Genomic DNA, 15,150 nt, shown 5'->3' with positions numbered 1-15,150 from the left:
GCGCAGTCCCCATTCCCCTGCCTGCCTGGGGGGGGGGGGGCGGGGGCGGGGAGGCGCCGGCAGTAGAAGGCGCAGCCCCCGCCCGCCCGATCCGCTCCCTCTCCTCCTCTTCCGCTGAAAGAAACGCGCGGAAGCTGCCTGCTTGAGCCTCGCGTTGCTCCACCCCGCTTCATCCTGCTTGTCATCCTCCGTTGCCAGGAAAGCCGGGTTTGTTTTCCGTGAAAGCAGCGCGCCTTTTAACACGCTGCTTTCCTGCACCAGCGACGTTTGGCTGCCGGGGGGGCGGGGAGGAGAAAATCCTCCCCCCCCAGGAGCAGCAAAAGCCTAAGCGGTGGGGTGCGCCGTTTGCCTTCCGGCTCAGTCGCAGAGGCTTTTGCTGCTTGTGGAGGGGGGGGGTTGGCGGTGCCGATGCCAAATGCTTTCCCTCCGCGGTGGGGGGTGCAGGGCAGGCGCAGTCAGCCCCAGGAGACAAAGATGGAATGAGAGAAAGGAAAGAGAGAGAAAGGGAGGGAGAGAAAGAAAAAGTGAGAGATAGAAAGGATAGAGAGAAAGGGAATGAGAGAAAGGAAAGAGAGAGAAAGAGAGGGGGAGAAGGAAAGAGTGAGAGATAGAAAGGATAGAGAGAAAGAGGGAATGGAAAGAGAGAGAAAGGGAGGGAGAGAAGGAAAGAGTGAGAGATAGAAAGGATAGAGAGAAAGAGGGAATGAGAGAAAGGAAAGAGAGAGAGAGAGAGAAAATAAGAGAGAGAGAGCAACAGAGAGAGAAAGAACAAGAGAGAGAAAGCATGAGAGAGAGAAAGAACAAGAGAGAGAGAGAAAATAAGAGAACAAGAGAGAGAAAAAGATAGCAAGAGAGAGAGAAAGCAAGACAGATAGGGAGAGGAAAGGAGAGTGAGAGAAATGAGAACAAAAAGGGGAGAAAAAAGGAGAAATGAGAAAATGATTGAGGCAGAGAATGAGAGGAGAGTGAAACAAAAGAGAGAGAGAGGTGATTCTTGAAGCATATGGTAAAAAGCACCCAAATAATAAGAAAACCCCCCCAGCCCACACCTGTTTTTGAAAAGGATAAAAGAGAAAAAAACCCCAGCCCTCAACTGGTTTTGGAAATGGTTGGAGTGTGTATACATACACACACATAAGGGGGGGAGAGAGACAGGGATGGAAAAAGAGGAGAAGTGAGAGGGAGAAGGAATGAGGGAAAAAGGGAGGAAGAGAGAGAAATGAGAAACACGAGAGAGAAAAGGGGGAAAGACAGGAGAAGTACCCAGAAATGAGACAGTGGTATAAATTTCAGGAGGGATGATTGATGATTGACTGTATTTATAAGGGGATGTTACATGGGATTGTATATATGAGGGGGTTATGTATGTATGTATGTATGTATGTATGTATGTATGTATGTATGTATGTATGTATTTATTTATTATTTATTTATTTATTAGATTTGTGTCATTTTGGTTGGTGGTGTGCCCCAGGATTTTGTAAATGTAAAAAATGTGCCGCGGCTCAAAAAAGGTTGAAAATCACTGGTATACAGTATATTTTTCCCGCCTTGTGTTTACGCCCAGAAATGGTACATCTTGGCTTCCGTAGCTCCGCCCATCAACCTCGGAGCGAGCTGCTTTCCCAGCGTCCCCTGCGCTTGCGTGCGTCTCTCCCTCCCCCCCTTGCCTCCATTCCGCCTCCTACTCGAACCCCTTCACTCCCCCCCACCGCACACAGACGCTCCGATCTTGGCCGCTCACCCGCCTTCGGAGAGAAGCGGAAGCCCCTCCCCTCCCGGCGTGAGGTTTTGTTCATTCCTCCTCCGGCCGCGTGCGCGGTGACTTCCGACCAGTAACCCCTCCTCCCCCCTCCCCCCCTCACCCGCGTCCCCGGCCCGGTCTCCCTTTCCTTCTTCTCTGTTTCGGTTTCTGACTAACGGTCTCCCCTCGGATCCCGACGGGAGTACAGCAGAGCCGGCTCGGCGGAGCCAGGCCTGCGCCGGGGGGGAGGGGGTGAAAGCGATGTCAGGTGGAGACTCGGCAAAAAACCAAGTTTGCTTAAAAAAAATTCTGGCTCCTAAATTTTTTGGCTGGCTCCTAGATTCTGAACAACTTTGTCGACCCCTGTCGTAAAGTATCTCTGAATGTTTTGTAATCTTTTGGTAAACTATGTTGTTTAAATCCAGTAGTAAATAGTTATGGAACTGACTTCTGTATTGAATTTATCCGTCTTCCCTTCAGATGTATTAAACTCCTTAAAGGGAATACATGATTCAAATCTTTCAGATTAAATAGAAATAGTTTTAGTCTAGTGTTTACAATTTAAAGATCAATGATTATTCCTAATAGGAACTCCTTGCACATTTTCAAGAGAGAATTAGCAGCACAGTTCTTTATTTGTCACTATGCAAGGCTACTGCATAATTTATGAAACATTTATTATCTTTGTGCTTATAAGATCAGGAAGTGTCACCCATAAAGTACAGATTGCTATGAATATAAGCAGTATATTTTCAGTGATTTTGCATTTTCTTGCATTTAAGGCAAGCTCACTTCTTTTCACCAGTTTCCTCTCTCATTCTCTCGTCTCTGCCCAGTATTTCATGTCTTTAAAAAAATTATATAAGTTTTACAATCTTAAAAGATATTTCAAACTGAAGTAAGAAGAAAAATAAAAGAATAAATGCAAAATGCAAAAAGAAAGAAAAAGGAAAAAAAGAACATTTAAAGAAGCAATTCCTAAACTTCCTTGCAGACAAATACAGGCAAATTAATAGTTCCCTACCCACAATGAAGTTATATACATACCTCAACCCTTCTCATACCTATCCTCTTAAATTCCAAATCCAAAAATTATTTTCATTTTGGTCCAAATATCCTCAAAAATTCATAAAATGTTTCTAGAATTTTATAAAGATGTTCCATATTTTAGCCCTGACCAAGCAAGTCAACTTTATATTCCATTATTTTTCTAACAATCTTAACCTTTAGGTTCATCAAGTTGTTGTTTTAAGATTGAATCTCCATGCAGACTGTTTTTCTCCCATCTCAAAGATTTTTTTCAAGGTTTTAGAAACACTCCTTTGAAAATCCAAAAATAAGTCCTTTTTCATCTCTTCATTTGTCATTTGTGTTACTGTCATCTCTTTTTATAACCCTCAAGTTTTTTATTTTCAAATATTTTTATGAACTAGATTTGTATCCAAACCTTCATCCTGTTTCTTTATAAATTCTACTGTATTTTTGTCTGTCACAGCTTTCAGTACTTTGTAATTCTTCAAATACAGTAATTCATTTACTGGTATAGAAGTAATTGCTCTCAGATTGGTTATAAGCTTCTCTCCCAATCTTTTGAAATGTCTCAAGTATCCCACTAAAACTCTCATTGTGTATTGGACAAAATAAATAAATTAAAAAATAATAATAAATCATACTGTGTTTTATTTACTTGATTTTACTTACACTTTCACTTTTTTCTTCCTGCCTAGAACTTTAGTCCCTCTAGTGGCCCCTTTCTATATTTATGAAGTCTCAGGTTTCAATGATGCTTTGTTTTCCCCTTCAAACAATAATCTTGGTTGACAAAATAATTTGTCTTCCCACATTAATATTGTTTTGTTTACTCAATTTTTCAGAAATCTTAGTTGAACTCCTAATTTGCCATTTTTTTTACTGATCCCTTAATCTGTTTAAAACTTTCTTAGATTACATTCTTATTCAGCTTTTTGTCATTTGTTTGATATTAATTTTTTTTTAAATTGCTATTTAACATTTCTTCTATTTTGGGCTGAAATATTACTCACTAGATAGTTTTTCATATCTGTTGTTTGGAAGACCTCATTTAACAGTAAATGATTGTAAATCTAAAGGTGATTTTAAAAGGAGATGGTGGAACACCAGTATCCTCAAAAGCTCTGCCTGGGTTGAGAATGACTCCTTGTCTCCTGGAGCTCAAACCTACAGGATGATAGCTGTTCCAGTCTCCTTGCAAGAAGTAGCTGTTCAGAACATGATCTCTCATCCTCTACTTATTCAAGAATGTTACTGAAATCTACGGCCTTGCAGAAATGTAAAGTTTCAAGTACAGTAGTGATAAAATTAACCTTGGTATACCTAATAATATAGACCAAGCCTCATATAATCTTTGCCAAAATTCAGGTTTATTGATTGCAGCCACATCTCTGTGTTATCATAAGTCTAATGAGATTGTAAAAGTATCCTACAGCCTGGCTGTTCAACAAGATAAAAACAAAAACTTTTGTTTTGTAGGGTTTTTACTACATAGATAGTTACTAGAAGGTGGATGAACAACATTAATTTCATATTGCAGATTTTTTACTAGATTTATTAAATATGCACTTATTTTAATATGTGCTGTTAACTACTGAGTCTTGCCAGAGTGTAATAGGATAAAAATGTAAGTAAGTGAACTATATTACTATAAATTATTTAATGAAGGTTATAATTATTTAATGAAGGTGGTTCTGGAGAATGTAGATATTCTATTCTTAAAAATCCTAATACCCTTTTTAAAACTTTGTAGGTGTAATTATTTTTAGTAGATTTCATATCATCAGCAGTAAGAATCTCTAAGAGTAGAAAGCAAATAAAGAACCTTTTATTAAAAACTTTGATAATATTGTAGTCTTGAGGTCCAAGTAAACACAAGTGCAGAATAGGAATTGTGTGTATTCTACAAAAGTTCCGGCTTCACTTGCAGAGATAAAATTACTGGGACCAGATAATTGAGATTATTTAAATGCTTTAACTAGTGATGCATTCATATTAGTCTTGCTACCAGTAGTGAATTCAACTCAATTGAGGTAGTTTTAATATGTCTGACATGTTAACATTTGCAAAGAAATCGATTGAAGGCCCACCCATGACCAGGAGCAATCCATTCTTGTCATGGTTGTCTCAGCAAAAAATACTTTTATGAAAGCAGTTTTCTCACAATTTGTAATAGGCCATTTTCCTGTAATAAAGCTCATTAATTCCAGGAACCATTTTTTTTGAAGAAATTATACTGTTTAAGTGCTGTTACATTCCAGGCTTAAATCCCCTTTAGGCATTGCAAAGTCTTTGATTGTGCAGTTTTAATTTTATGTGTATATTTCCTTGTAGTACTTCCCCTAACATTGTAGGGTTCAGGGATGTTTGTACAAGTATTTACATATTTAGCATTTTTTAGAAATGGTCTAATGAAAGAACAAAGAAATTGCATTTCCCCCCAAATATTCAGCCAAAGCCTTAAAAAAAACAATTTAGCAGTTTTTTGTGGCAAAGCTGATAATTACAATGCACTCCTTTTGGAAGAAAGGGAGGGAATACTCTAGCAGGGCTTTATTTAAATAGCTGTCACTGCCCTTTCCTTCTCTCTAAAACCCTACCCAAGCATTCTTGAAAAGGGTTTCTACAATATTTAGGCTGGTGGATGACTATACATGGGAAACAAAATGTAGAAAGAAAAACACTAAAGTTAGCAGCACAGCTTATAAGAAATTTAATTTAATTTAATTTAATTTATTAAATTTATAAGCCACCCAACTCCTTTCGGACTCCTTTCAGAAAGTATTTCTGAATCTGGAGCTTTTGTTCTATTTAGGGATTAACATGGGGAGCCCGGGTTATTTAAATCTACCTACAACTAAGAGCTACAGTGAGGGAAAGTGAAGGAATTGGCTGAGAACCTGAACTGCACAGCTCAGAGTCGGAGGCGAAAGATGAATTGAAGGAGAAAGGAAGAAGTGATAACAGTCCTGATAATAGCTATCTGACTAATAAGGGAGGCATGTTTTCTAAAGACAACCAAAGAAGCCTTTTAGAAAAGGAAAGGAGATAAAAGTGAAGAGTCCTGTGCTAACTCTGTCTTTTGCCCCTCATGAGAAATAGGTTTGTAAGTACAGAAAGCCACAGCTTGCAAAGGAGAATTGCAATATAACCATTGTTAAGTAGCTAAGGAGCTCCAATTCTTCATGTCGCTGCTTTGCACAGCTCTTTCTTCAGGTATCCACCTACTGCTGGAAGGAATGCCTCAAAGACTCAGCTCAGCTGACTGTTAATAAAACTTGACTACAATTCTAAAGAACTTTCTGAAGAGGAGACTGAACATGATCAAAGCAACTACTGTAGTTGGGCTTTACCTACAAATTTTCCACTTAATGCTTTAGGGCAGGGGTATCAAAATCAAGGCCCGGGGCTGGATCTGGCCCACAGGGTGCTTAGATCCAGGGCCACCCTGGAAACAGCGAAGGACTGGCTCATAGTGGCTCTGCCAACAAAAATTGAGCTTAGGAGGGCTGTGTGTGGCCCTCCCAAGTTCTGTTTTTGCTGGCAGAGTTTACAGGAGGCCATTGCAGCCAAAACGGAGCTCTGGAGCCCATTTTTGCTGACAGAGCACTTGGGCCATCACAGGGCACCCCCCGACACGAGTGATGTCAAGCTGTCCACACCCACCCTGGCCATGCTCCCCCACCCCCCGAGGTCGAACACAATCCTGTTGCGGCCCACAATGAAATTGAGTCTGACTGTCACTAATATTATGACAAGAGAAACACACTAGGGCCTTGTTTTCTTTGTTTTACTAGATAAATGCTTCCTTTTTCATTGGGCTTCTTCTGGTGGTAGGACCTTAATTTGACTTTGCTGTTTATTGTTTTTCTTTTGGCTCCTGATCCAATATCTCAATTTTTGAGATTTCTGAAAGAGAATATATAAGTCTGCAGGCAAGGTATCAGAAAAGGCAACCATTTTGGCAAGCAAGATGGCAAGTAGAAATATACAGTCAAATCCTGGCATACACATAAAAAGGGAAGGTAGAGTTTCAATACATGATTCTGGCCACCATCTTGATTTTTTTTGGTCACCCTTCCCATGGACACCCTTGCTGAGTGTCTTACTTAAAGTGTTTAGACAATCACAAGAGCAGTAAATATCAGAGTTTGTTGCATAACAATCAATTCCAGAAGCACACACAGATGACTGATTCAATTGGATTCAATAACATCTTTATAAACATAGTTTATAAAACATGTGACACACACATATACACAGACAGGCAGACAGACAGACACACACACACAATACCACTAGTAGATTATTTCTTCAAATAAACATGAGCAGGGGAGTTAGTTTCATTTCAGTAGAGTAGACAAGCACAGAGTGGAACTGAGAGTAGAGTGTTCTATGTTTTCAGTATCTATTCTCTGCACAGACTCAGAAGTGTTTAGCTATGTTGGCTGACATAGTTGCTATGCCTATTCATTGGTTAACCTTCTTAGCATGTCTCTCGCAGTTCATGAATATCTTAACAGTAAAGGCCACAAAATTGTTACTCATGCAGAATTACATATTGACAAGGATAGTAACTTAAAGCATTATAACCATCAGAGTAGACTAACAGGGTTGAAATGAAATCTTCTTAAAATCCTGTTTACTGCCATGTGTTAGCTGCCAGACGTGTACAACAGCTGTGTTGAATATCCTTCATTGGCTGTCACCAGGCTTTTAGCTATGGTCAAAAATGCTGTTGTTTTTAATGTACAAATATTATTTCAGTCTGGATTGTAACATACATTGATGGCTCTATTGGAGTTTAACTAAACATTTATTTATTACCCTATCCCCCCATAGTTTAATCAGCAGGTTGTAAATGTGAATAAATACTTCGCTTTTGAACATCAGAGTCTCCCTTGTTAGTTTCATTTGTGTTGCCATTCATTATTTAAAATTGCATTTGATGAAGGTGATGGAACATGGGACCCATATTTTAGATGCAAAGTATGTTAATTAAGCTTAGGATAGAATGTTGACTATAAATCAATGTCAGAAATAACAAATTCCATATAACAAATAACATATAACAAATTATGGTATCATAATGCTATAAAATATATCTGGTGCGAATAGGCTTGAAAATTTCTATTGAGCTTGACTGACATGCATCAAGAACAGTATTGTAGAGCTGGAAATTCCACAGAAAAGAGCATTTTGAAAGAATGCTCTGAAATTATTCAGAGATTGCAGTAACTATCCTGTTAGAAAAGATTATAATATTTGAGGATTTTAGCTTTAAACAAGAAGACACAGAGAGATGGAACAAACATGATAGTACATGTAAAATATGCAGAATATAATAATAATAATAATAATAATTAATAATTTATTAGATTTGTATGCTGCCCTTCTCTGAAGACTTGGAATGGCATATACAGTAGTTGGATGCCACCATGTTTCCCTGAAAATAAGATCCTGTCTTTTTTGGCCAGCAAAAATGCCATCAGGTTTTTTGGAGGAGGGGGTGGGGGAGGATGTCATCCACTGACTCCTCTCATTTGTGCATGCCGTCCCCAGCCTCCTTTTCATTGTCAAAGGCCTTCAGGAACTATTACTTCAGCCAGTAAGGCTTTCCAGAAGGCCTCTGCAGCTGATAACAGAGCTCTGGATCGATCCGGATCTCTGTTATTGGCTACAGAGGCCTTCAGGAAAGCCTTTTCGGCTGCAGAGGTATAAATGGGTGGAAGTGTGTGAGGCCTGGCTGCAGCTGTCTGAAAGTAAGTAATAGGTAAGTAAGTAATAGCTCCACCCCCCCACCCCCACCCTAGCTTAATTTTTACCTGTGAACCCTGGAGTGGGTGGGGTCTTAATTAGGGCTTATATTGGGTGAATGTGTAAAAATCAAGCTAGGACTTACTTTGGGGGTAGGTTGTATTTTCAGGGAAACATGGTAGAACCCCCCAGGGTCAAGCAATAACATTCACTGATGGGAGAAGGAAGACAGAAGTATTTCACTATGCCATAGTTATATCGTAGTGTGGAATTTGCTTCTCTAAAATATAGCAGTGGCTGTTTATTTGACCATTTTATTTGGGGATTAAACCAATTCACGGAACATAAGACTATGCTAGACTAACATAAGACTAAAAGGTATTTATTGTTTAGCCTGGTGATATTATATTCCTGATAATCCATTACTAGGAAACATTTGTGAATGTGTGGCATTGTACTAGTACCTCACTTGTAAGTTTATAGGTGCCGTATCTGCTGGAGTAGATTGGTTTTGAATCAGATCCAACAGTGCTCTTTTTCTGTTCTTTCCTACAGATAGAGTGGCAACAATTGCCTTCTTTTTTCTTGTTAGTATAGTCTAATATACATGGGTGGGAATTACCAGAGGAAGAGGTGGAGATGTGGGCAGCTTATATATAAATTTATCAGTCATTAAAGGTATTTTGTGATCCATGGCTTAGGTCAGTGCTTCTCAATTATTTTCTGTTAAACACCATCCGCCTCCGGGAAGAAGTTATTTATTGATTGATTTGATTTGATTTGATTTGATTTGTATGCCGCCCCTCTCCGTGGTTTCAGGCGTCCCCAACTCTCTGATCTGGGGCCCAATGGAATTTCAGTGTTTTGAAAGGGGGCCAGGCCAGCTTAATCAAGCCAATGTTTTGGAATCGCCGACCTGGCCTATAATTTATTATTTATTTATTTATTTATTCTTTGTCCAATATACAATACATATGAGAGAGAATATACATTAGGAATATATATATAAAAATAGGAAGTAAAAAGAAGGGAAGTGGATAGGAAGAGAATATATATAGAGGAGAGAATATATAAGATAAAAGAGGTAAGAAAAGAGAATTGGACAGGGGACGATAGGCACATCAGTGCACTTATATACGCCCCTTACTGGCCTCTGAGGAATCGGGAGAGGTCAATCGTGGAGAGTTTAATGGAGAAGTGTAGGGGATTGGGGGTTGACACTATTGAGTCCGGTAATGAGTTCCACGCTTCGACAACTCGATTGTTAAAGTCGTATTTTTTGCAGTCAAGTTTGGAGCGATTGATATTAAGTTTGAATCTGTTGTGTGCTCTTGTGTTGTTGCTGTTGAAGCTGAAGTAGTCGTTGACCGGAAGGACGTTGCAGCGTATGATCTTGTGGGCAATACTTAGATCGTGTTTTAGACGCCGTAGTTCTAGGCTTTCAAGGCCCAGGATGGTTAGTCTATTTTCGTAGGGTGTTCTGTTTCGAGTGGAGGAGTGGAGGGCTCTTCTGGTGAAGTATCTTTGGACGTTTTCGAGAGTGTTGATGTCTGAGATGCGGTGTGGGTTCCAGGCAGATGAGCTGTATTCGAGAATGGGTCTGGCATAGGTTTTGTAGGCTCTTGTGAGTAGTGTGAGATTGCCGGAGCAGAAGCTGCGTAGGATCAGGTTAACAACTCTGGAGGCTTTTTTGGCGATATTGTTGCAGTGGGCTTTAGCACTTAGGTCATTTGAAATGAGTATTCCGAGGTCTTTTACTGAGTGTTGGTTGGTAGTGAGGATTTGTTTATTCAGTTCATATAAGTGGTTTGGATTCTTTTTGCCGATGTGGAGGGTAGAGCATTTGTTGGTTGATATTTGAAGTTGCCAGGTGTTGGACCAATCTGAAATGAAGTCAAGGTCTTTTTGAAGAGTGAGTGTGTTGTCGGTGGTGTTGAAGAGTTTCACATCGTCGGCAAAAAGTACACAGTTGCTGACGATATTATCGCAGAGGTCATTGATGTATAGGATGAAAAGAGTAGGACCTAGTACGCTGCCTTGGGGAACGCCGCTTTTGACAGGGACAGGGGAGGAAATGGCGCTTCCGATTTTGACAACTTGTTGTCTGTTTGACAAGAATGCGGTAATCCAGTTGTGGAGGAGTCCTGAGATGCCGTAGGATTTGAGTTTTAGGAGAAGTTTGTCGTGAACCACTGAGTCAAAGGCTTTGCAGAAGTCGATATAAATTGCATCGATGAATTTTCCTTGATCAAGGTGGGTAGTCCAGATGTTTTTGCAGTGGAGTAGTTGTAGGTTGCAGGATAGTTTCTTACGGAATCCAAATTGGTTTTTTGATAGTAGGTTGTTAGATTCTAAGTAGAGAGTGATTGAACGATTTATAATTGATTCCATGATTTTACAAGGTACACAGCATAGTGATATGGGTCTGTAGTTGTCAACTAGTGATGGGTCTCCTTTTTTGAAGATGGGGATGACTACTGCTTTTGACCACAGTTTGGGGAGAGTGCTGGTCATGAAGGAATTTTGGAAGATAATGCTTAGAGATAATGCCATCTCTGCTGGGCACTCACAGCGAATGGTGTGGAAGGAGGCTTTAGTGTGCCATTTAAACTTTCACCCAGCTGCCGAGAATGCTCCTCCTTGTCCAGCAGCAGGTTCGCCACGCCATTCATAGCTACCACGTCACCCACTTAGAACAATAAGAACCCACGCAGCCGCCCTGCCCCACCTGGCCACCTTCACTTCCAGGCTTGGAGCAACATGCCACTGGGAAAACACGTCCCCGTCTGGGGGAATTGATCAATAGGGACCATGCATGTTCCCTGGGGTTGCATGCACCACCCCCCGGCATCGCCCACAGGAGCTGTGCTCCACTATTTAAGAAGCATTGGCTTAAGTGGTGATTATAGAAGAGGAAAGGGGCTTTTTGCAGAATACCAGCCAAGAGGAAAATATAAAGCGGGATATTTTATATTTCCAATTCCCTATTAAGCCTGTGTCATTTTACTTCTCTCTATCTACAAGGCTTGCACTAGAATTGCTGTGTATTTCAGGTTAAATAGTGGGAAATCAAGCAATTTTGGCAATGGCAGGCAGAGAGAATTCCAGGACTTGCAAAAAGAAATTCATTTGTACCTCAAAAAGTGGTGCAGCAATCTTTGAATAAACACATTCAAATGAAATTTAAAAGTAGGTGGCAAAATGTTAATAAAGCAAGAATGCTTTATTAAGTAAACTACAACAACAAATTACTTAAACCATTAATTATTTTCATTGCATAATTTAAAAATGTATGATTAAGAGATTCAGAAACCAGAGCAATTAGTTAAACATTTAGTTAAACATAATACCAGATTTGGGGGGGCTGGGAACCCATGCTTGCACTGTATAATCAAGTAAAAACTTATGTTTGCTTATGATATTTGGACACCTTCCTAATTTGACCACTTTGTCTTTTTTTGTTTGATAATACAGTTTAATTATACTTTGATAAAGTTTACTGATTATGTACTTGCTTTCCTTTCTGTGTTTAAGGATTATATAGTTTGCAGTATTTTCATTTTTAAAACCCACTGGGGATAGAGGATCTTACAGTATCCAACTAATGTCCTATTTCCCAATACTGGGAAATTCAATATTTCCCATTGAATTTATTTTGTCTAATTTTTTTTTCAAATTTTTGTTTTATTATAGGCGGAAAGCCAAGTCAAAAGCTCCCCTTCCTCCACCTGAAACTAAACTTACTGATTGCTCATCATTTGATGATCTAGAATTGGCTAACTGCATGATGGACCAAAAAGAAAGTGCGATTGACAGAGACATTCAGCTGTCTGTGATTCTTCCTGGAGAGGTGATCAAGACTACTAATATTAATGGCAGGTATGTTGAACAAAATTTCGAAGATGTTTTGTGGATGAAAACTGGATGAAGGGCAGGTGTTTATTTATAATTTATTAATTTAAATGATTTACATGACTGTCCATCTCACAGCTTCTGAAAATGCCAAGGTGGAAATCTTTTACATTACACTTCTGATAAGTTTTTTTGGTTTTTTGTCAGTGATATGGAAGATATTGTTGCGATAGTCACCTTCAAAGATTCTAAAATTTTCCACACATCAAAAACCTTGAATAGAAAATGAACAAAATAGATTAAGAACAAAGTTTATTTCCAGTTGGGCAAAATATCTCTATACTTAACTTTAGGCAGCGATGAAAGATGTTGAAATTGTTCCATTTTTGTCTCTCTTCATATCTTGTGAGATATGCCAGCTTTGAACGTCATTGAGGACCGTCATTGAGGAATGGGACCAATGTTGGTTTTCAGACAGGCTTTCTATAGAAACCATATTCACGTAGATCTCTACATTGGTTGCCAATTCAAGCCAGAGCCCAATTTAAACTGATAGTGATGGTATTTAAGGCCCTGTGCTCAAATACACCAAATTACTTGGCGACCTATCTATCTTGGTATACACCATCGAAGGACCTATGTTCGGCAGAGAAGGGTTGGTTGACTGTTCCACAGACACATACAGCAACATCAAAATTGCGGGTGTTTCAAGATCTGGCCCCATGTCTGTGGAACAGTCTTCCCTTAGAGCAAGGGTCCCCAAACTTGACAACTTTAAGACTTGTGGACTTCAACTCCCAGAATTCTCCAGCCAGCGTTGGGGTTTAGCATCATAAGATTGCCTTTGCCTCATAGACCCCAATCAAGCAGCTCTACTTTTTTATATTCTCTCAAGATCTAGAGAAGCTCTCTTATGTGCATAAAGAATCTTCATTAGTGATAAAAGCTCCTTCAGTGGTTTGGGGACTAGCCCCTTTGATCCTCTTGACAAATTTATTTATTTATTTATTTATTTATTTATTTATTTATTCATTCATTCATTCATTCATTCATTCATTCATTCATTCATTCAGATTTTTATGCCGCCCTTCTCCTTAGACTCAGGGGGGCTTACAACATGTTAGCAATAGCACTTTTTTAACAGAGCTAGGCTATTGCCCCCACAATCCGGGTCCTCATTTTACCCACCTCGGAAGGATGGAAGACTGAGTCAACCTTGAAACAGTCAAATACTGTTTCAGTCCCTATAGTACAGACTACTCCTTGGATGCACCAGCACAAAGCTTAGTTTTACACCAGTCTGCTATAGTTATATCACTTTTGGGTCTCCTTTTCTCTTCAGAATTAGATACTTTTAATCTTTTAATTGCCATTTCTTACCAATCCTTGACTATTGTAATCTACTCAGATTTCATGGCTGTGTATTTTTAGGCTGCATGGATAGACTGGTTCATTTCTTAAGCTCTAGATCAGTGTTTTTCAACCAGTGTGCCGTGGCACACTAGTGTGCCGCGAGACATGGTCAGGTGTGCCGCAAAGCTCAGCAAGAGAGAGAAAGAAAGCAAGAGAGAGAGAGAAAGAAAGAAAGAGAGAGAGAAAGAGAGAGAAAGCAAAAGAGAAAGAAAGCAAGAGAGAGAGAGAGAGAGAGAAAGAAAGGCAGGGAAGGAGGGAAAGATAGAAAGAGCAAAAAAGAGAGGAAGGAAGGAAGAGAGAAAGAAAGAGGGATGGAGAGAGAGAGGAAGGAAGAGAGAGAAAGAGGGAGAGAAATAGAACGAAAGGGAGGAAGAGAGAGAGAGATAATTTTTTTGTCCAAACTTTTTTAGCCCCCCCCCACTCCCCCCTGCTCAATGTGCCCCATGATTTTGTATATGTAAAAAATGTGCAGCAGCTCAAAAAAGGTTGAAAATCACTGCTCTAGATGACTGTATCTGTATTCAGAATCTGACTCATTTTTTGTTTTCATCTGATTGACTGATAGTAGACCAGTCTCCCTTTCCTCATTATGAAGATACCACTAGAAACAATCAATATCCTTTATGCAAAACAATTATTGCACAGGTTCAATGTTTTCGAATAGATGTAAATCAACTTTCAATCTTTTGAAATGATTCTCTCTTAACATTAATACAAAGTGATATTTAATAATGATGTCAAGTTCAAGTTTGCACTGGGAAACTGATTGTTTCTAGTGATAAGAAGGATCAGAAAATAGAATGGCTTTGGATAATATATGAAAAATTAATGCATAGCATGTGCACCATGCTGTCTCTCCAAGGAGCAGATCATAGTTTTCAAAATATTGTTTGCTGTTAAGATATTGGCACTGAAAAGTCATGCTTTTTGGTCTATCAGTGAACCTTGAAACCGTATTGGAGAGTGAATACAGTAGAGCGCAACACTACTCTGTTATCAAAATAACAAGTATTCCTTCTTTTCTAGGCATTGTTGTAGGAACCACCAATCCAGTTCTAAGCAATGCTTTCAGCATTACTGCTCATCCTAAACTTTTAGATCTGTCTGATCTTTTCATTCTTTCAAGAACTGTTATTTTCCCTCCTAGAGTTATTGAGATCAAGTCTAAACTGTTTTTGGCTTTTCTTATCACCCCTCACTTTTCATGTTCACAGCCTTGGGTTTGGAGGCACACTGACTCTCTTTAGAGAAACTTGTAAAACCATTACATCAGATTGCTGGACATATGCTGAGGGAAATGCCATTGAGTTCGATGCTCTCCCTTCTAAATTTGGCATCCAAAAGGAAGAAAAAAT

General features: G+C 39.4%; 1 protein-coding gene across 17 annotated transcripts in view; it reads left to right on the top strand.

The window, feature by feature from the left end:
• The window catches only part of COBLL1 (cordon-bleu WH2 repeat protein like 1), a 144,206-nt gene that overhangs the window by 85,290 nt on the left and 43,766 nt on the right, over positions 1–15,150 (top strand). For all 17 annotated transcript variants that reach the window (XM_070731685.1, XM_070731690.1, XM_070731692.1 and 14 more), the window contains exon 2: positions 12,224–12,409. In XM_070731685.1, coding sequence (XP_070587786.1) covers positions 12,315–12,409 — 95 coding nt within the window. In that variant the 5' untranslated portion in view covers positions 12,224–12,314. The remainder of the gene's footprint in view (positions 1–12,223; positions 12,410–15,150) is intronic.

Source organism: Erythrolamprus reginae, chromosome 1, assembly GCF_031021105.1.
Source record: "Erythrolamprus reginae isolate rEryReg1 chromosome 1, rEryReg1.hap1, whole genome shotgun sequence".
Classification (NCBI taxonomy): domain Eukaryota; kingdom Metazoa; phylum Chordata; class Lepidosauria; order Squamata; family Dipsadidae; genus Erythrolamprus; species Erythrolamprus reginae.
The sequence above is the reverse complement of the archived record's forward strand: the minus strand, read 5'-3'. Positions and strand labels throughout refer to the sequence as shown.